The sequence below is a fragment of the Leptinotarsa decemlineata genome, unplaced genomic scaffold, assembly GCF_025532065.1.
Source record: "Leptinotarsa decemlineata unplaced genomic scaffold, Ldec_3_MD MMD2_tig00000882_RagTag_RagTag, whole genome shotgun sequence".
In the NCBI taxonomy this organism is placed as follows: Eukaryota; Metazoa; Arthropoda; class Insecta; order Coleoptera; family Chrysomelidae; genus Leptinotarsa; species Leptinotarsa decemlineata.
The window spans coordinates 12,491,837-12,513,295 of NW_027412556.1; the positions used below are offsets into that span (position 1 = coordinate 12,491,837).

General features: G+C 37.5%; 1 protein-coding gene across 2 annotated transcripts in view; it reads right to left on the reverse strand.

The window, feature by feature from the left end:
- The window catches only part of LOC111514866 (adenylate cyclase type 6), a 426,206-nt gene that overhangs the window by 349,567 nt on the left and 55,180 nt on the right, over positions 1 to 21,459 (reverse strand). Inside the window, exon 2 of one of the 2 annotated variants that reach the window (XM_074175025.1) lies at positions 3,521 to 3,591. The exons of the other annotated variant lie outside the window; for it this stretch is intronic. Coding sequence (XP_074031126.1) covers positions 3,521 to 3,585 — 65 coding nt within the window. The 5' untranslated portion in view covers positions 3,586 to 3,591. The remainder of the gene's footprint in view (positions 1 to 3,520; positions 3,592 to 21,459) is intronic. 2 annotated transcript variants of the gene reach the window in all.

The following is a 21,459-nucleotide window of genomic DNA, read 5'->3' on the forward strand; positions in this document are numbered from 1 at the left end:
CTACAGCACCTGACAGTATTGCCATTCTGAAACAATGAATTGTTGAAGAATGTAGGGCAATTTCCGCTGACACACTGGGACGAGTACGACAAGAGTTTAGCAATAGGATGCATTACTGCCAGGAAGTAGATGGAGCACATTTTGAACACTTATTATACGAACTGGTTCTTAAATCTTTATTAATTAAATGCGAAACTATTTTATCAATCAAAATCAGCCGAAACCCAAACAAAATTGGTATGACTGAATAGGTATTTTCAATACCTTTCAAACGAGCTGTCACTTGCCATAGGGTCCCATTTAAAATTTTTGATCACAGTGGCCTTGTGACGTCATTTATGACTATTGCGTCACCTGTTATGACCAGTTAAGAAGCCTACATCCGTTTATTTCCACACTCCAAATTTCATTATTATAAGTATACCCGTTCAAAAGATACGAGGGGGGGAGGGGACTTTTGACTAGCACTGTATACCATGCCTTAAAACCACCAAAAGCTTTTTTTTTGTACATACAGTCTTGATTTCCTAAGCTCGAGGCACTTCAAATTTTATAGAAAAAAACCCGTGGGTTGGGCTACCTATCGAGCGCGTCCCTGGGTGGCGGATAGGGGAACGGCCAGGAGACTGAAGGCCCTGTCCGGGTAGCCAATGTGGCCTTACGGACGGGGTCGCCGGACTCCTGGTCAGTGGCAGAAATAAGTAGGGTAAGGGGAACTAAAACTTCCCAAAAGCCTTTGAAAAACATGCCACCGTGGACCAGCCTACCCAAGCTAAGGTGTAAGGAATCGTGCCGACAGCTGAATGGTGATATGCGGTCACGAACGATCTCCTTGGGCAACTGGGCGAAACCTCATTGTAATCAACCTACCTCTGGTAATGCGGGGCTTTGCCAGAGGTGGTCAACTCTTCTCTTGCTACTCGTGGGAACACACATAAATGAAACAACACAAAAACAGAAACAACGAAAACAAAACCCAATCCCGAGGCTGGACAGAAGTGGTTACCCCAATCTAAGGCGATGGTTGGGGATGAACAAAAATGTCCACCCCAATCTACCTCTTCTAGTGAGGCTGGACATAGCAGGTCACCTTCAACAGCAAGGGCAATTCCTGCGGGGGCACCAAAAGCTCCGCTTCGAATAAAGGCAAGGAACCGGCTGCCCCTGCAAGAAAATTTCCCTCACTTGTGCATCTCCACGGAGGGAACCCCAAGAAGGGGTGAATATTTCGACATTGAATTTCGAAACATGATTCTCTCCCAACTACCTACACTGTAGATTCTGATAAACGGCTACCAGAAATCAACTACCTCCTCGACTAATACCACGCTGGATATTGAATTTCATCTGAGAGACAATTACCTCACAGAGAATAATCTCGAAGATGTTTCTCGTTCATCCAGCAGCATCCAGCATCCATCCTACAGACCGAGGTATCACCCCTCATCAGTGCAGGAAAGATCTGATCCAGATAGCAGAAGTCGCTGAGACACGATTAAGTTGAATGCAGCAATTTGCTTCCTTAAGGATTGTCCATTATTCAAGTAATTTTTCAAGCGTTTATTAACCCCCTCTCCCCTTTGGTGATATGTGGTGAGGTTTAAGACTAACTTTCCTCTCACACCTAAAATCACGTGTATTTTCCAGTACCTACAAACAATCTTAAAATGTTTCCTTTCTTATACTCTGCAAATATGTCTTTTATACAGATCACCTAGTTCAGACATTATTTTAATAAAAAAACGTACGAGGTAAGGCCAGTGACATACTTAGCGATTTCTGAGCTGTTTTTTCCAGCGCGGTTTCCGAACGGAAATTGCTGAGTAAAAATCGCTACAGTGAGTACCCGACAGTGTACGCGATTTCCGAAAGATTCCCTGAGAGTCCGGATTTCTGACTGGAGGCTGAATATCCCCCTTGTCGTTCTCTAGTATCGTTTGCGCCTTCAAAGCAACCACTATGAAGTCTGCTGCAGCTGCGATATTTCACCATTGAATGGTGGTATCCCTTTGCGCTTTGGAAGCAGAAGGCGCTCTTGCTGGAAAACGCTACCCAAGTAGGTACGACTTGCACCAAAAGAGGAACCATGAAGGAAGGTTTTCTGCTATACAAGTGCCCCTACCACCCTCCATGCTTTATCTCTTTACAGTTTGTTGGCAAAACCGGGGTCGCTATTGTCCCACAAACAAGGGTGATTTTCTACGCTATAAATTCACGTGTTCACTTCCCTGCTCGAATCGCAACTGAAAAACCGCTCGGAAATAGCAATTCTGTCGGGTCCCATTCGTTTACCTGGGTTCTCCCTCTACTTGGTCGCCCTTGTCTATGAATATCGCTCGGAATCCGACTACCGGACGGCTGTAAGAAATCGCCACTGTTAAAAACCGCAAACTCTGTCGTGTTCCATTCAAATGCAGGGGTTGACATGAAAATAAACACCGCTCGGAAACCGCGCTGGTAAAACTGCTCGGAAATTGCGAAGTATGTCACCGGCCTAACGGTGTATGCATGTATTCGGTGCCGAAATAACAGAATATAACCGCCCAGCCGAGCTGGGCAGTCGTCGTGGTGCGCGGCGACTTCGTTCGTTGACTGGCAATGGCGAGTCAAAGTCACATTACACGCCGCTTTTCGGTTTAGAAATCGCGCGTTTCAAGAAAAAATAAATAACACGTGATATTTTACTACAACCTCCTCCCCCCTTGTGATATTTCGAAATTGTTGCTAAATCACCTCCCCCCTTTCAAGCCTCAAGTGATCAATGAACGCCCCCTAAGCACTTTGCAGTCTAGTTCAGATGTTTCCTGCACTGATGCACAGTGCATCTATGAAAATAACCTCTGTGAGGTATTTTACATCAATATCTAGCGTGATATTAGCCGGGAAAGAAGTTATTTTACGGCAGAGCCTACTGTTAAGGTAGTTGGGAAAGGTGAATGTTTCGAAATTTTATTTATTGGCCTATGGCGATCGAGTTAGCGCATTTTGTTGTTTGATCACGAGTGCTTTGTTTTTGATTCCAAGTTTCAATCTATGCTGTAGAAAAATATGAAACTAGGTCATCAAAATATTATCAATTAGTCATGCAGTTTACAAGCCACTTCGCAAAGTTAGAAAAGTAGCCGAACGTTAGCAAGAAATATATACAACTAAAACACAATTCCGGAAAGTTCCTGTTCAAACATTCAACGCGTCTTTTCCAGTTTGCGGAAGCTTTGGCAAAGATGGAGCACACGTCAAGCGCACAATAGACACAAAATTAGTTCTTACAACTACTTTTATCAGGTTATTTACACAGCTTTCAAACTCTTTCGTCGCTTTGCAAGAAACGACAATTCAGAGAGGGTGACATTCATTTTAAGAAAATCGGCGTTGAAGAGAATATATCATAAAATGAAAAGGTGGGGGATTGTCATTGTTTGATTATGCTGGCAAACCCTCTCAAATGTATCGTGAATGTATCGAAAAGCACATCACATATACTGGGGGCACAAGGTTCTCGAACCCAATGATCACTTACCTCACGATGTGTGGAGTGGAGTGGTTGATGAATGTATCTAGGCTTCGAGGGCAGGGTCCGTCCATCGCAATCTTCGAGGCGAAAAAAATACTTATAATTATAATAATAATAATAAAAATAAATAAAAAAGTATCTGTTGTCGAAAGTTTTTGGATCAAAGACTCTCAGAGACAACTTTCATAGGAAGCACTTGAATGTTTATCATGCCAAATTTTAACAAATTTTAAGTAACAATGTAATGGTGTGGGCAAGAAATACATACAACTAAAACCACATAGTCCGGGGTGAACCGCGTCTGTAGTTTTCATTTGTTCGACGTTTCAGCTTATGCTTTGAAGCCATTAATTACATGACTCGACGACGGGGTCGTAATCTACCTGTACCCCAAATATTGTCGCTGGCTTTGTTATTACTTTGTTCAGTTCCAAGTGAACTTGAAACTGATCAATATATAGACAAGTTTATTCATTCACTAAGTTCATATTTCAATTTAATTGTTCCACTATTTTGAATATTTCAGATATTTTCCCGATTCTCTATTCAATCTTTGATATTATTCGTTCTTTCAACCCATATATCATATCATGTGAATGATCGATAAAGCCTGCTAAACATAAGATATAGGCTAGGTTAACTGTCTCATAGAACAAAGTACAGAAATACAGACTTCATAAGTTCAGCTGGGGTATCAGTCTATAGATCATAAAAACGTTGAATATGTTGATAGAGTATATTAGGTTGATGTGTTCGTAGTTAATATTTGAAAATTTGAGCCATTTAATATTGTGGACATTGAGGTCACCAGATATGGAAATTTCGGCACTGGGATGATTGATTTGCAGGAAGTGAATGGTGGTTACAAGTGAAGAGAATAGTGCCCTATACTGTGTATCTCTTGGTGGTCGATAAACGCAGCATATCAATTATTTCACACCTCATAACATCAAAGTTTTAGGGTTCCAGCATTTCCTCTTGTTGACTGGAGATATCGCTTCTAAAAAGAGATATCCAAAAGTTACGTCTGACTCGGGAGTGGAAATCATAGGCGGGATATATAAAATTAACGGGGTTTGTTGAAGCACCGACTTAGGTCTCTGTGAGTGCAAGAATATGAGGATTATTTGATTGCAGATGTTGGTGCACTAAGTTTATATTTGAGTTGAGTCCTCTGATGTTGCAGAAATCGATTCCGAAGTTGCTAGTGGGCCTCTAAGCAACTGCTATTTCCTGCGGACTGATGTTAGGAACACCCTACTGACCGTCAGAAATAGTGGTTTATCGAATAAGTTCTGCAGGATGATGCCCTTCAAATCAGCCTCCACCCGTAGATCCGATTGGGAAGCTATTTTACCTCCAGAGTATTTTGACCTTAGGAGCGTCATCATGCAATCTAACCAAAGCCCTGCTGAACAACCAGGAACTTTGTGGGGTGAAGATGTGTTGTGCTCGGATTGGGTGTTGTACTCTATGCAAACTAGTTTGCATAGACGTCATAGTGTTGTAGGGGTGTGGGGTCGGGGATGTGGGAAGTGGGGGATGGGGAGGGTGAAGGAAGTGTGTGGGGATTGTGAGGGAGGGGGAAATATGGGGGATATGGAGGAAAATTTTTGTTTTTTTTGGGGGATTGGGGGATTTTGGGTGCATGTACTCTGTACAAGTTTGTACTTAGTACACATCCCACCTATGCACCAGACATATTTTTCAAGGTCACATGCACCAGACATATTTTTCAAGGCCACACGAGTCAGTCTAGGTCATCCACACCACATTAATGACGTCATAGTGGTGGGTGAGGCTTAGAACTGGCTCAAATCTCTTACTACCAGGCATGTGGCAATGATAGTGTTAATGAACGCACTGTCCGACGTTGGTGTGCGAAATTTCGTTCCGGAGATTTTAGCTTCGAAGATAAGCCACGAAATGGTCGACCTAAAATAATTCAGAACGAGGATTTCAGAACTGGAGACTGACCCATCACGAAAGGTGAGTTGGACGGCGGAAGAACTGGGCGTCAGCCCCCATTCGATTTTTGATGGTTTAAAATATACTGGAAAAGTCAAAAGGTCAAAAAGTTGGTGCCCCATGATTTAAACGATCGATAGAAATTGTCACGTTTCGAGGTCTATTCTTCTTTATTTAAGCGCACCCAAAACGATCCCTTTTTGGATCGGATCGTCACGTGACATGAAAAGTGGATCCTCTACGACAACATGAGACGTTCACGACACTGATTGTACACCCAGGCACCTCTCAAAGACAAAAACCCACAGTGAAAAAACCATAGTTACTGTATGGTGATCAACGGATAGTGTGATTCACTATAACTATCTGCAACCGGGCTGAACCATCACAGCAGATTTCTATTGTGAGGGAATTGACGAAATGTACCGAAAATTGCATCAGCAGCAGCCAGCACTGGTCAGTAAAGAAGGCCCGTCCGCACGTTTCACAAATCATCGTCCGAAAATTGAACGAATTGAGCGTCCAAGGTCTGTCTCATCCACCTCACTCCCCAGATTTCTCGCCAACTGACAACCACATTTTCCAGAACTTCGATAGTTTTCTCACCGGTAGAACCTTCTCTAATGAGAACCAGGCAAAATGGCATTCGTCGACTTCAACGAATCTTGAGCACCCAATTTTTATGCTGACGAAATAGATCGAACTGTGTTACGTTGGCAAAAATGAACTGATTCAAATGGCGCTTATTTCGACTGAGATATTACAGTTTAAAGTAGACTCATAAAAGCAGACAATACTTTTGATACAACCTACTAGCAGTAATACAGAAAGCGTAATATTTGGCAAACTCTGAAAAAAAATCTTATAAAATGAATACCGCGAAACCTCCAATTATTTCAACATGTTCCCAAATTATTTCCGCTGCTAATGACACATCCTATTCAACCGTTTTCAATTTGCAGCTCTACCTTTCCTACTATACCTAAAAGTCAACTACACATGATCCCTGAAGTTATAATCAACCTCAAAACATCGAGAACATTATTTCGGAAAGCTCTCCGCCTGTTCCTAATTAATGTCATACACGATAAACTGTAAGCAAGAAACAGCACACTGGTTCCTAATGTTCGTCGTGAAATTCGTTCGAATATGTAATTCGGAATAATGAACTGAAACAAGTGTCTGAATATATAATGGAGAAGCATTTTTTCCGTTGTTATATTCCATCATAGTGAAAAAGCAGTTTGGCTCATATTCATTTATTTTTATATAGAGGAAATTTCGTCACGTTCTGGAACAAATAAAGATTGATTTTTAATCTATGCAGAAGTTGATGAAGTGTACAAGAAATCTGAAAAATGTTCAAGTGGATGAATGAATATTTGGATACTTTTTCTACTTCTTATGAGTTTTCGCTCTGCAGCATCAGATTGTGGAGATCTTCTTCCTTTATTTTTTTTACATTTTTTCTGTTCATACTAATTTTAATCATTTCTCCTCACATTTCACTTTGAGTATTTTATTTATTCTATCAATCTTTTTCATTCTATTTTTCTTTTAAAACCTTTTCACTTCAACTACGGTCTTTTTTTCTAATTGAATAGAACTGGCCGATACTTGATTAAAATCCATATTAAAAAACTAATTAATGCAAGCATTATGCCTGAGGAAGTTATTTATAGCGAAACACGTGTCGCGGTTTTTGTAAAACCCTTTATAGTGAAAATCATACAACAAGCTGTATTAATTAGTTTTTTTTTCTTTTTTTTCCTTAAATGTAAGTAGTATATTAGTCGATTCTTTCAATTTTGCATGGAAGTTTTTTGTTTTCTAACTTGTCCATTTCCTTCAAGACGTCGAAAAACAGCACAGTTGCATAAAATAGACCGTCACCGGATAGACCATCAGAAACGTACCGCGCAGCTGCCAAAAACAGAACTTTTCGAAGGAACCCAAAACCGCGTACATTTTTTTTGTAAGATACAAGTTCTGACCTGAAAGCTCATGCAAAACATATGACCATATCATCTCCATTTTGTAAAGAGAGTGGGGGACGAATGATATTTCATTGAAAACGGCTTTCAGTTCCCTATCTATTACTGCTTTTCTATTGAAAATCCATCTACACGTTATACACGCCAACAAAACGTTTACGTTTACGTTTGATTAGGAAATGCAAAATTTCAATAAATTTGTATAATGAATAAAAATTCCTTCCTCAAGCGAAAATGCTTATTCATTTGCACATTCTCATAGTGAAAAATCTCATAGTAAATTGTATCAGTTAGTGTTAATATGGATTGTCATCAAGTGTCTGCCAGTGCTATCCAACAACTATTTCTATTCATTTGCATTAGTCCTCATACTCTAGTCAGCAATCTAAACTTTTTAAATGAATTTCACTAGTTCGGACTTCCACTGTCTAATATATAAAATGATTTGAAATCCCTGAAACAACTAAAAAAGAAGAATTAAAAATGAATTGCTGAAAATAAAAATTATATTAAGCAAAAATAACCTGTGTCGCGTCTTCGAATACTTAAAAAAATAATAAAAATGAAAACAAGAATGGACTGTAAGAATTGTGGCATAAAGCGAACTCACCGAATTCCTAGCACAAATCCCTGCTTCTGAAAGGGCCCTTTTTTGGAGTGTTCTTCCTTCAGCTTCACTGGATTGTACAACAAAACGGGAAGTTAAAATGAGTTACCAAACAGTCGAAGATGACACAGAGTCTAGAGCACACACGGTGAAATAAGTAATTAGCAAAAATAATAGCGATTCACGTAGCGTACTTAGCATGGGATCGTAGGTAGGTCTCTATTCATATGGTTTTGATAGATAAGCATACTTCAATTGAGTTTTGAGCATGCGCCCTTAGAAGTCGCTCCATGTCAACAATAATAATAGTAATAAAAACAGAAAATTACAAATAAAGACGCAACAACTTGAAATGAAATAGAGTGAAATAAAATACAAGTGAAAATAGAACGATTGAACAAAAAAGTAAAGAAATAAAAATGAAAATAAAAATAAACAGTTAAGAGATTCCAAGCCACGTTAGTTCACGTTTCGATTGTTAGTATCTATAATCGTCTTCGGGTGATGACTGGACTGATTCCTCCGAGAGATGACTATTTATGGATCGTTCAAGTACTTTCACTTTTCCCCGCTTTCCATTTTTTCCGCTTTTCTGGTTCAGTGGCAGATGATCGGTTGGCGGGAGGTGGCCATTTTTCGCTTGATGATGGGTTTCCATATGTTGCGTATATCTAGGCTAGCTTAGCTGAATACGTTATTGGACAGCATGTCTCCTAAACCAATGTTCCTCTCTGTGTATGATCTCAGCTTGGGAACACTCGATGTTGTGTTGATGGATCCAAACATACTCTGCTATTCCTGATTTGCTGGTTTCCCCTCGCTGTGTTTGTTTCTTGTGCTCGGCAATGCGAATATTCAATGACCTCTCAGTTTCACCAATATAGGATTTTCCGCACTCACAGGGTATCCGGTAAATGCAATTCTTGGAATCGCAGTCCGCGTTTGGTGGCCTGGTTTTCGTGAGGCTGCTACGGATAGTGTTACCGGATCTGAAGCAGGTTCTGATGTTGTACTTGAAACCAATTCTTCTTATCCTCTCCGATAATCCTCTGATGTAGGGGAGTGCAAGCACTGGTTGTTTCGGCATCTCTTTCTTGTGAGGCTCCTGCTGTCTTTTAGCCAAAGTCTTTTCTACCATCGCTTTGGAGTAGCCATTCCGTTGAAGATCATTTTTGATGATGTCTAGTTCCTTCTCGAGACCTACCTCTTATTACAGACCCCGAAAGCACAGTCTAATGAAGTCTTGAAGATTCTTCTTTTAGGTAATTGATGGTGGTTGGATTTGTGTTTCAGATATTGTCCCGTGTGATGGGTTTTCGGTATTTCAGTTTCGGTATTTTAGTTGTTTCAGGGATTTCAAATCATTTTATATATTAGACAATATAAGTCCGAACTAGTGAAATTCATCATGAAACATTGTCAATCACCTTCAAACAAACTTTTTAAATGTTAAGGTTCTCAATTATGTTTTCCCAAAATCTTGAAAATCTCTAAAATATAATGGCTTATAATAGCAGAGCCATTATCTGTAGCAGTGTAAGAGATCATAAACGTGGTCCTTCATAAATATATAGTTGTGTTCGACCTCATTTGCGCTTTTGAACCATAAGTAGTTGCTGATTAGACATTACGACAATTGTTAAGTCTCGTTGACTTACTAATGGCAGTTTGGAACGGTCAGATAGAGTAAATTTAGTATCGCAAATGCGCATATTCTAGAAAAATATCCGAAATACAGTTTCAGATTATAGAGGCACATTTTGTAAAGTGAAAGGTTTCATCTATCTCGACATTTTTTAAAATGTTTTCGTTTGTTTCGAATTGGGGTAAAAGTAACCAGGTTAGGTTATGTTAGGTTAGGTTTAATGCCACAAAAATCCAGGTATCGGTTTTCTCCAAGAAGATGAATGTCTTCGAACCGGATATAATAATGTAAGATCGGGCAAGTCCCCTTTCTGCTTCGATAAGTTTGTTGGGGGGTTAAAATCGATACCAATATGTCTTGGCACAATCATATAGCTGGAATAGCAAAGGCTGCTTCTCAAAGCTTGGAACACAGTTCCGAACCAGAAAACTGTACACACCTCAACAACTTTTGATGCTTTATAAAGCTCAGATCAGACCTTTTTTGGAGTATTGTTCTTATGTATGGAGCTGAGCATACCCTAAAGCTGCTGGATTCCGTCCAGAAAAATGCCATTCGCCTGATTGGAGACAAAAACATCACTTGCAACCTTGATAGTCTGGAAAATCGAAAAAATTTTGGAGATTTGTCTCTCTTCTATAGATACTTTCACAGGAAGTGTTCAAGTGACTTGGCACATTTGATTCCACCAAGATCGGTACATAATAGAAATACGCGACGGACTGTGGCTGCTCATCGTTCTGAGGTTAAACTCAGTACACCTCGAGCTTTACTGTTAAATAATTCTTCCATTTAAGAAGCTGAGTTTACGTGGAATAAACTTCCTGATAACGTTTTTCCAAATGGATTTAAACTCCAACGATTCAAATCCAATGTGAATCACTACTTTCGCACAAGCACCACTCTGAGAGCGCCTGTAGTACTTAAAAAAAATGAGTATAAGAAGTTGAAAAAACTCCCAGTTGAACTGAAATCCCCAAAAATTTCAAGACGAAAAGAAGCTCTAAAACGTAAATAACAAATCCGCCTCAACCATTTACCCAACCCATCAAACTTTTTCTAAGCGTATTTTCTCTCTTCGCCGTGACAAAATAACCGCCGCAGTGAATAATACGAAAACAGACTCATTTGCACAACGGTGTCGAGATTAGCATCTCTTTCGGAGGCGGGAAAATCGTTGCAAAGCAAAATTAAACAAATACGGAGGAACCTCTCCGAACATCTGACGAAGCAAATATTCCTTTCGAAAATCTAGATACCATTAGACGAGCAGAGGAATGCTGTATGGGCTCTAAATTGAATTTAATTATTTATCGAAACGGGGTTAGTACAAGAGAGCATTTTTTTGTACGGGAAAGTTCAGAATCGTAGATAGACATTTGAGAAGATGATTAAAAAAGGTCCAAAGAGAATATCGATTATCGTCAAGATGGAGTGAGAGGAGATACAAACCTGCCATGGACAACAATGTGGTTATATGGCTTTGACACAAAAACTTGTGCTTGAGGTTCTCTACACGCAACTGTTATTATCCTCTTCAAATTTTCCAAATCTCGATTTTGCTGTATGAATAATCGATTATAGATGCTCCAGTAATGAGAAATTCAAAGGTGATAAGTCGGGTGATCGTCGTGGCCATTCTATTCCTCTTCTTCGACCAATCCATTTGACATTTTTAGAAGTGAATATTCCTATTCTACACAGCAAACCCAGAATCATCACATATCGTGACTTTCGTCACTTCAACGTAACTAATGTTTTAGATGATCTTCATGATCTTCCATGGCACAATGTCATTATTGCGAATAACATCGACAGAAAAATTGAAATTTTCAATGAATTTATCATCTCGGTATTTGACAATAATGCTCCTTTCGTTCAAAGGAAAATAACTAAACAACCAGCTCCTTGGCTGACAGAAAATCTTGTAGTATTGAAAACAGAGAGAAATAGAGCACTAGAGAAATTCAAGAGAACAAAAATCAAATCAGATTTTGATAGGTACAAAGAACTAAGAAATCTTACACTTTCAGTAACCAGAAGTGAAAAAAAAGCTCACCTCAATCATGTACTCCATATGAAAAACCCGAAAGCATCCTGGAGAACTCTGAGGAACCTGAGTGTTTACTCAAGTCAAAAAAATTCGATACCTGAGCATTTATCTAACCCTAATTCTTTGAACAATTTTTTCTCTACCTATCTGCAAAATGTAACCAGTAATTGTGATGATAAAATAATGTTCTTCAGTAGATCTGTTCAAGACACACAATGTGATTTTTCATTTAGGTTGATCACCATTGAAGAGGTCAACAATATATTGCATAATATTCGGACTAAAGCTTTTGGAACAGATAGTATAAACGCGGAAATGCTGAAATATTGCAGTCCTTTCATAGATAAATATATTGCCCATATAATAAATTGCTGTATTGAAAAATCATATTTTCCTGTAATATGGAAGTGCTCTGTTGGCATACCTATTCCAAAAAAAAATAACCCTAAAGATTTTGCAGATTTGAGAATTATAAGCTTGCTTCCAGCTCTATCTAAAATTTTCGAAAAATTTTTTTTTACTCAAGTGTATGATTATTTCATCTCAAAAAATTTACTTCCTGATTGTCAATGTGGTTTTAGACCTGGAAGAAATACTGAAACATCTTTAGCAACTGTAACGACAGATATTTTAACAGCCTATGATCAAGGTTTAAGTAGTGTTTTGGTGTTACTTGATTTTTCCAAAGCTTTCGATACCATTAGTCATGAACTGCTTTGTGCTAAATTGAGATATTATGGCTTTGATAATAAATCAGCATTTTTAATGTGGAATTATTTTCTCAGACGTTCTCAGAGAATATTAGTCAATGATTTGTACTCATCCAAACTTGATATTCTTTCAGGTGTCCCGCAGGGGTCTATACTGGGCCCATTACTTTTCATTATATATACTGCAGATATTTTAAATGGAATAGAACTTTGTGAATTTTAAGCTTTTGCAGATGATACACAGATTTATCTCAGTTTTCATACTGAAAATTTCGAGACTGCAGAAAAAATCATGAACAATGAATTGAATAAAATCAAGACATTATCAGAAGAACACAACTTGAAACTCAATTCTGAAAAATCCAAAGTATTATATTTCGGTAGTAAAAATAATATGAACTTCTTGTAGAATAGTTTTAATCTTCAAATTGATAATACTCCACTGGAAATCTGTGACTCAGCCAGAAATCTTGGTTTAGTATTAGATACAGACATGCGTTTCTCTCAGCACATAAAAAATCTTATTGGAAAATCTTTCGCATCCCTGAAACTTATTTACCATAATCGTCATATTCTTAGCTTCAAAATGAAGCGAACGTTGTGTGAATCACTTGTCCTGAGTCACTTTAACTATTGTGATTTTCTTTATGGACCATGTCTAACAAAAGTCGATAAGGATAGAATACAAAAAGTGCAAAATAGCTGCGCAAGACTGATTTATGGTATTAGAAAATATGAATATATTTCACATAAAATCGTAGAATGTAACTGGCTCAATATGTACAATAGAAGGCAGCTTCACATGGGTACCTTTACTCACAAACTTTTAAATGATCCTAACCCGCCTGCATTGATCAATAAATTCATTCCTCGATTCAAAATATATTCACAAAATATCAGGCACAAATCTACCTTGACCATGCCTCAGCACAAAACTGCATTTTTCCAAAGGTGTTTTGTCTTCAATGCCATCCAAATGTACAATACTCTGCCTGATGAATTCAAATTATATATATATATATATATATATATATATATATATATATATATATTTCTTTTTTTTGGGCTGTGTCCCTCTGTTGGTTGAGTAGAATAGCTTTGAGCTAGACTTCGCCAACAGTCTATGAATGACCCAATTATGTACTATTCTAGAATGACAATAAAAGACGTTTATTATTAATTATTAGTATTATTAAATACTTGTAATGTGATTGAACGCTACACAACGTAATATAAATAAGTTAAAATTATTGTAAGGCTCCTCTAAAAGTTTCAGATGATAATAGTAGTATTTAACTTCTCATCAGTATCTTCGTTATGACTTTCAATCACTGGAAGTAAAGAGGAATAGTCTTCATGTATTCACATAGTATACTTACATGCTTTTATAATTGTCATTGTGATTGATTAGCAGGCAACCGAGTCATTGCAATTTATTCAACACCATTTGCGCTGGGAGAGTGTTTAGCTACTAGGTTAATGAAACTCAGATAACCATGGATTTGATTTCCTTTTGGTATAACGCACAAATTAATGTTAATTTCAAGTGTTATATCTTCCCAAATATACCCAGAATGACCTAAATCTTTAGAGGTGATGTTGAAATGATTTTATCGCCAGTTTCCAGCTGATTCACTCTCGAATCATTAAAATGGACACCAGCACACGATATGCCTTCCAAAAAGTTGTGGAACTTCTGCTTTTGTATCTGAGAATAAACCGTTTGTATTTCACATTGGGATTTATTTTCTTTGGCCAGCTTCATCACGTTTATACCATTTAGCCTGTTTACACTCATAAATACATGCGGTAAGCACTGCTACATACTGATCATAATAATTTCCGTTATATAGCACAGTAGAATGTGCGGAATACGCTTTTTTACAATCCTACGTATTTGCAATCCCTCAGAGCCTTTTTTATATATGGCTGAAAAACATATTTTTCAAGTTGTCTCCTAAGAGAGTGAATTACTCAAACTCAAGGCTATTCACGGCAAAATACATTGAAGGAATTCCCTCCGTCATTTGAATAGATATGTGAAAAAACCTTAGTTGAATAAAAAGTTTTTATACATACTAATACTCAAAATGCAGTAATTTTTCTTCTATAAACTGTGGATTTAAAGTAGTCAACTTTTAAGGCTAAATAAAAGACACTGATCCTAATAAAATTATTAATTTTTTCAAATTTACAGATTCCAGATGATTGATGCATATATCAAATTATTTCTTATCAATGAATCATGAACCATAATGAACATGTTGATATAGAATAACTTTTCCATTAAAATCATTCGAAACAAATACTGAAAGAACTGTTTTTCTTCAATTTTGTAGTCACATAACAATGAGATAAATATTCATGATCTTGCAGCTCATGCTGACCTAAATGCGATTACAAAACTCTCACAGTATATTGAGAAGTCAGAAGTCAAAAAGGTAAGTTTTCACCTAATGTCATGGAAAATCAACGATTTTCCAAAATAATGAAAAACAAAAAACAATTTTTCTCGGTTTTGTGAAAAAGTTGTACATCTTCATATCTATATCTTCAGTATCAACTCTTCTCAATAGGAGATCTAGTTTCAGTGAAAACCATTTTCATGGTTTCCACTGATATTTTGTTATAGTATGAAGGTGCTTTGGTGAAATTGATAACCGGTCTTATAGGTTCATTTTCCTTATCTATCTTTTTCTGTGCGTTGAGTTTTGGTGCTTTTGGGTTGTTGACTGTGTATCTGTTCCATGTTTTGTTGCTGAAGATCTGTTTGTTGGATTTTATTAGGCTATTAATTTGTCTTTCAAATTTTGTGGTTAGGTCGTGATTCATTATACCAAAATCATTTTCTGTTATGGAGCTCTTCACTTTCATACTTGATTCCTGTTTTTCAAAAATCATAGCCGATGAACTGAAAAACAAAATCAACAGGAACAACAACCACAGCGTCAAAAATTCAATGGAACTCACAGACAGAATCTCAACGACAAATACCACACGAACACTAACTATTCTCATTCGACATAAAAAAACATGTACTCCAACATACCAGTCAACGAAAGTATAAAAATCATATCAGATAAACTAAAACACCAAAACATAGACAGAACCTACATTAACCAGATGGAACCTGGACATAACCATCGGATATAACCGCAACAAAACACAATTTCAAATAGCAATATACAGAAACCTACACAAACAAGCTCCACCATACCCGCAAGTTCAAACCATTCACCATCACATAAAATGGCTGCCTATAACGCATTCATATACAGAATGTTAAGGATACCGCTTAGCAATGAAGCCCGGAACAAAGAACGGAAAATCATATAACAAATAGCGAACGATACACGGATACACTCAAAAGACAATAGGTAAATTAGAAAACAGAATCGAACAAAAAATACAGAACAAAGATAAAACCATTCCAACAGATAAAACAACACAACGATGGACAGCATTTACGTACGTAGGTGACCAAACCAAAAAACTAACAAACATCTTCAAACCCCTAAACATCAACATCACATACAAGCCAAATACGAAAATAACACAAAAAATAAACAGCTATGAAAAAGAAGAAGACAAAAACCTAAACGGGATGTAGAACATACAATGCTCGGACTGCAAACCAAGAAAAAACTGATCCAAAGGTACGACTAGCACAAAAAGGCATACATAAACCCAATAAGTGAATAAGTGTAAAACATTTAAGAAGGTGATTCCTCATCGAAAAAAAGATAGGATCTAACATATAAAGAAACTTCATTGGAGCATCCCTTGTTAAGATACAGCCCCTTAAAGGGGGTTCATGAAATTTGTATAACAATTTTTTTCACAAGCACTGAAAAAGTTACAATATTGAAATTAACCTGACGTCTTGTACTTCCGAAAAGACACTTAGCCAGTAATTTATTTGGTTTACCCCATGATTGTAAGGGGTGGAAAACGCAACCCCTAAAATTTATTTCCAATGTAACTTTTTGTCTTATTATTTGTTTACTATTTAAAAATTTATTTCCGATAGCTGTTTCATTAAAAAAAAAATGTCTCTTGGGTTTTTTGCCCAAAATAAACCAGTTCGCAGCAAAAAATTATTTTACGAACAACTACAGAGATACATCGTCATAAATGCGACCTGGATATATTGTTATTTTGTAGTTAGTACCTGCATTAAACGATTAAAGGGTAATAAACAAAACTAATTTATTAACAACAAAACACACAACATGTAGAAATCATAGTAAATGTTCAATATGTCTAAATTCAGACATTACGCATGCATCTAGAAGTCGGCGCATTGAGCCACGTATTCGCTAAAATATTCCTGGAGTCTCTCTGATTACCCTGCACGCATCGATGATGCGGTTTTTTAAGTCATCTACATCGCGAACAGGAGTACGATAAACCAAATGCTGTAAATGGTCCCAAATAGAGAAATCGAGAGGATTGAGATCCGGGGATCGAGCGGGCCAGTTCTGTGGTCCTCCTCGACTTATCCACTGATTTGCATATGTTTCAGTTAAATGCTGACGTGCTACTTGACTAAAATGGGCAGGAGCCCCATCATGCATAAAAAACATATCCCTTCTGACGCCTAAAGGAACTTCCTCCAGCAGTACTTGATGCACTTCTCTTAAAAATTGAACGTATGCCTCACCATTCAATCGGGGAGGTACAAAATACGGTCCATTTAAATCATCCCCAATAACTCCGAACCACACGTTAAGAGAAAACTGTTCTTGATGGTTAATTTCGACAATACCGTGAGGGTTTTCATCAGCCCATATGTGGTAATTATGAAAATTAATAATCATGTCCCGAGAAAAACTACATTCGTTAATTTCTTTTGTTATTTGTTCTATTCTTATTCCATTGTTTTGTGATATGTACAGTCCATCGTCAACGTATCTGAACGTATCAACGTATCAACGTATCAGATACGTTGACGATGGACTGTACATATCACAAAACAATAGAATGAGAATAGAACAAATAACAGAAGAAATTAACGAAATAAATCAAAAACTATGTTTCAGCATTGAGGAAGAACACAACTCAAAACTTAACTACCTGGACATAACCATAGGATATAACCACAACAAAACACAATTTCAAATGGCAATATACAGGAAACCTACACAAACAAGCTCCACCATACCCGCAAGTTCAAACCATCCACCATCACACAAAATGGCTGCCTATAACGCATTCATATATAGAATGTTAAGGATACCACTCAGCGATGAAGCCCGAAACAAAGAACGGAAAATCATATACCAAATAGCGAACGAAAACGGATACACCCAAAAGACAATAGATAAACTAGAAAACAGAATCAAACAAAAAATACAGAACAAGGATCGAACCACCCCAACAGACAAAACAACACAACGATGGACAGCATTTACGTACGTAGGACACCAAACCAGAAAACTAACAAACATCTTCAAACCACTGAACATCAACATCACATACAAGCCGAACACGAAGATAAGACAAAAAATAAACAACTATGAAAAAGAAGAAGACAAAGACCAAAACGGGATATACAGTATACAATGCTCGGACTGCAATAAATTCTATATCGGCCAAACCAAGAAAAAACTGATCCAAAGGTACAATGAGCACAAAAAAGCATACATAAATCCAACAGTATATAAATCAAACCTTGCAACACACGCCATACAAAACAAACATAATTTCCCCCCACCAGAGAACATAAAACTAATAAAACAAATCAACAAGGGAAACCGCATGGACATTTGGGAAAACTTGAACATCCATAAACTTGAACAGTCATAAATCACTTATCGAGGAACAAGTACAAATCAAAACACAACAAGATCTCACATTTAATATATTAAACAAAACCATACATTCCTAGAGAAGATCTACAAGAAGAAGAGTACCTGATGCAGAACAAATACAGGCAAATTTACCTAAAGTACCTGAAATACCTGAGTTAAGACGCTCTGACCGTATAAAGAGACAGACAACAGGATGACCAATTCAGTTTGAGGAGTGTCCGAAGATGACAGTACCACCAACTGTCGAAAACGCTCGCAGATAATTAATAGAAGATATAAAGCTTCAAATCCTTTTTGTAGAATTTAATATTGGAATACTCAAAATAAAGGAAAATTAGTTGCATCAATCAAATATATATATATATATATATATATATATATATATATATATATATATATATATATATATATATATATATATATATATATAAACCCGTAGATGTTACACTGGGGACAGCTAACTGGAATTTCGCGAGGATTTCTCGGTTAATAAATCAAATTCCACAATTCAGACCTTTTAAATTTTTGTACGTTATTACACTGTTGCGAGAATGAGGATCTACCGTAGTTATTCCATTTGTCAACTGAAATCCAACAGAATTATGTGCATAAAAAACAGAAAGCTGGCAGCATAATTGGTGAGTAGAAAAAGCAGAATATTGAAAATTTGCCAAATTATTCAACAACATCCAGGAAATTTTCAATAGTTTAATTAAATTGCCGTTCTCTGAAAGTTTATATTCGATTGAATGAATCTAATTACACATTAATTTGTTCAAACAAAGGTAAAGAGCAGTCTATTTGATAAAATTCAATTTGAGCTTTTGTTGTTTTTATTTCAATTGTCAAAAACGAAACCACAATACTGTAACGAAAATGATGAAACTAAATTTCCAGTATATCTGGTATTTTATTTAATTTTCCAACGATCACAATAATTCAAATACTGCTGAATAGTATATTTCATTACAATTCTTGGAACCGGGATATTTCTCGGCAAAAATATCCCGGCGAATGGAAAAGCAGCGGACAAGTTATGAGCATAAAATTTCATAACGCTGGATAGTAAAAATAATGAAAGTTTGTTAATGAAAATTTTCTTGGGCCTCTACCCTGGAAAGAAAAATTGGATGTCACCCCATAACTCCGTTAGTTATAAGACACATACATAATTATTATCTTTATAACGTTCGTTATACACGGTGGGGCAATAAAAAAAAACAAGGCCGTAAATCTTTTGAGCACAGTTTCAACCTTCCGCAGTATGACATCCAACCCTCAAATCTCAATTGGGATCAGTGATCAAGCGATGTCTTGTTTGAGAGGTCTTCGGTTACTTTCTTCAAGAAAATCTACTTTTCTAGTTCGACACATTGAATATCATTGGTTTATTGCGATCCCTTCTCCCATTTTTCCATGACACCCATTCCTGCAATCCTGTTCCATGCACTAATGTTAACAGTTCCCACGTTAGATATTTGTCATAGTCTTCTTCAGCCCTATTTTGTTCCGATGTCCTCTCGTTGAGCAATGTCTAGTGAGAAAACCTGTAACTGGTACGGGGGTACCAAAGATTTTGGTACCCCCGATAGTGCTTGTTCCGGGCCTATAAAGTGCTGGCATAAATAATTCCCCCTCTTAACTTTCGAACAGAGCAAGATAACAGAGTTGGACAACAAAATTTTGTGAAAGGGAATAATTTCCATCGTTTTTTATGAAAAAGCCAATAGTGTGCCCTCGAGAATCATCATTTCGAATAAATGGGAGTCTTGTGACATTTCGTCTAAAAGGTATTATCTGTTGAGGAGTTATTAATGTTTGAATTTGGTACTAGGAATTTTGTAACTCTGGCACCCTACGTCAGATTTCTTCAAATGTTCATTGGAAAGAGAAATGAATTAAACTATATCCATCCAACAAACAAAGTAACACAAACAAAGATATATGCGTGATCAAAGCACGATCACCACGTAAACTTGCATCTTACATAAACAAACCTCTCCACGCTGGCTGATCAGATTCAACTGCAATCGGCTGGCGGAATTCATTGTTACAGTGTCGAAGTGGTCAGTTAGGTATTAACGCATATGGTGTGTACATAAACGGTATTTTGAAGTTTGAAATTTTCATGAGGTCAAGTAGTGATACGGCTAAAGAAACTGCTAATTTGTGTCCCTACACTCCACCTGAAGAATGTTCCTATACCGAGCCGCATATTATGAAAAAAATTGGTCATTCCTTAGTGCCACTCTGCCTGGTGGCCGAAGGCTTTACAGAAAACAGCCCAAGAGAAGCTCTCTGGCTTACAGAGACAGGCTTATCTGACCATCAGTGATGCCATCAGTACCACCCGTCAGCGTCCATAGAGATCCTTTCAGATCTACCTCCTCTCCACATTTTTCAGGAGAGAGGCTAGATTGACTGCATATAGACTTGTGCAGAGTGCAACAGACTGCTGGTTGACACTAGAAGTCACAGCATTCTGGAAATGACCTCTGACTTTATGCATTCAACTGTCAAATACGAACTGCCTTGAAAAGTACTGTTCCCGAATAGAGAGAACTGGATCCTCCCGGAGAAGGAAATATTAGGAGCAGATGATTGTTGGTTCACAGATGGATCAAAAACACCTTCTGGTTGTGATGTAGGTGTTTTCCGTCGCAGACCCAGGACAGAGATATCAACCTGCCTAGGAAACTTTGCGACTGTAGTTCAAGCGGAAATTTACGCTTTTGAATTGTGTGCGGAGATATTGGAAGAATCCTACCTCACACACAAGTCAATAAAAATATTATCGAACAGTCAAGCAGCGTTGGTAGTCCTTGGCTCCTACCAAGCAACGTCTAAATTGGTAGCAAAGTGCCAAAAACTACTCTCCTCGGTAGGAAGACTTAACAAATTGTCTCTGGTCTGGATTCCTGGCGATACTGACCTGGAAGGCAATGAGGCTGCTGACTCCCTTGCAAAGGAGTCGGACCAGAACCTGTCAATGGCATCGCTTTAGACTTTGCTGAACAAACATTGAACAACTGGATGGCAAGAAGAGTTATGAACTTCTGGCAGAATATTCTAGGATTGGCTCACTCCAAGGCGTTTATTCACCCTTCGAAGCTTGATACCAAACAGTTGTTGGACTACAGTAGGGATGGACTACG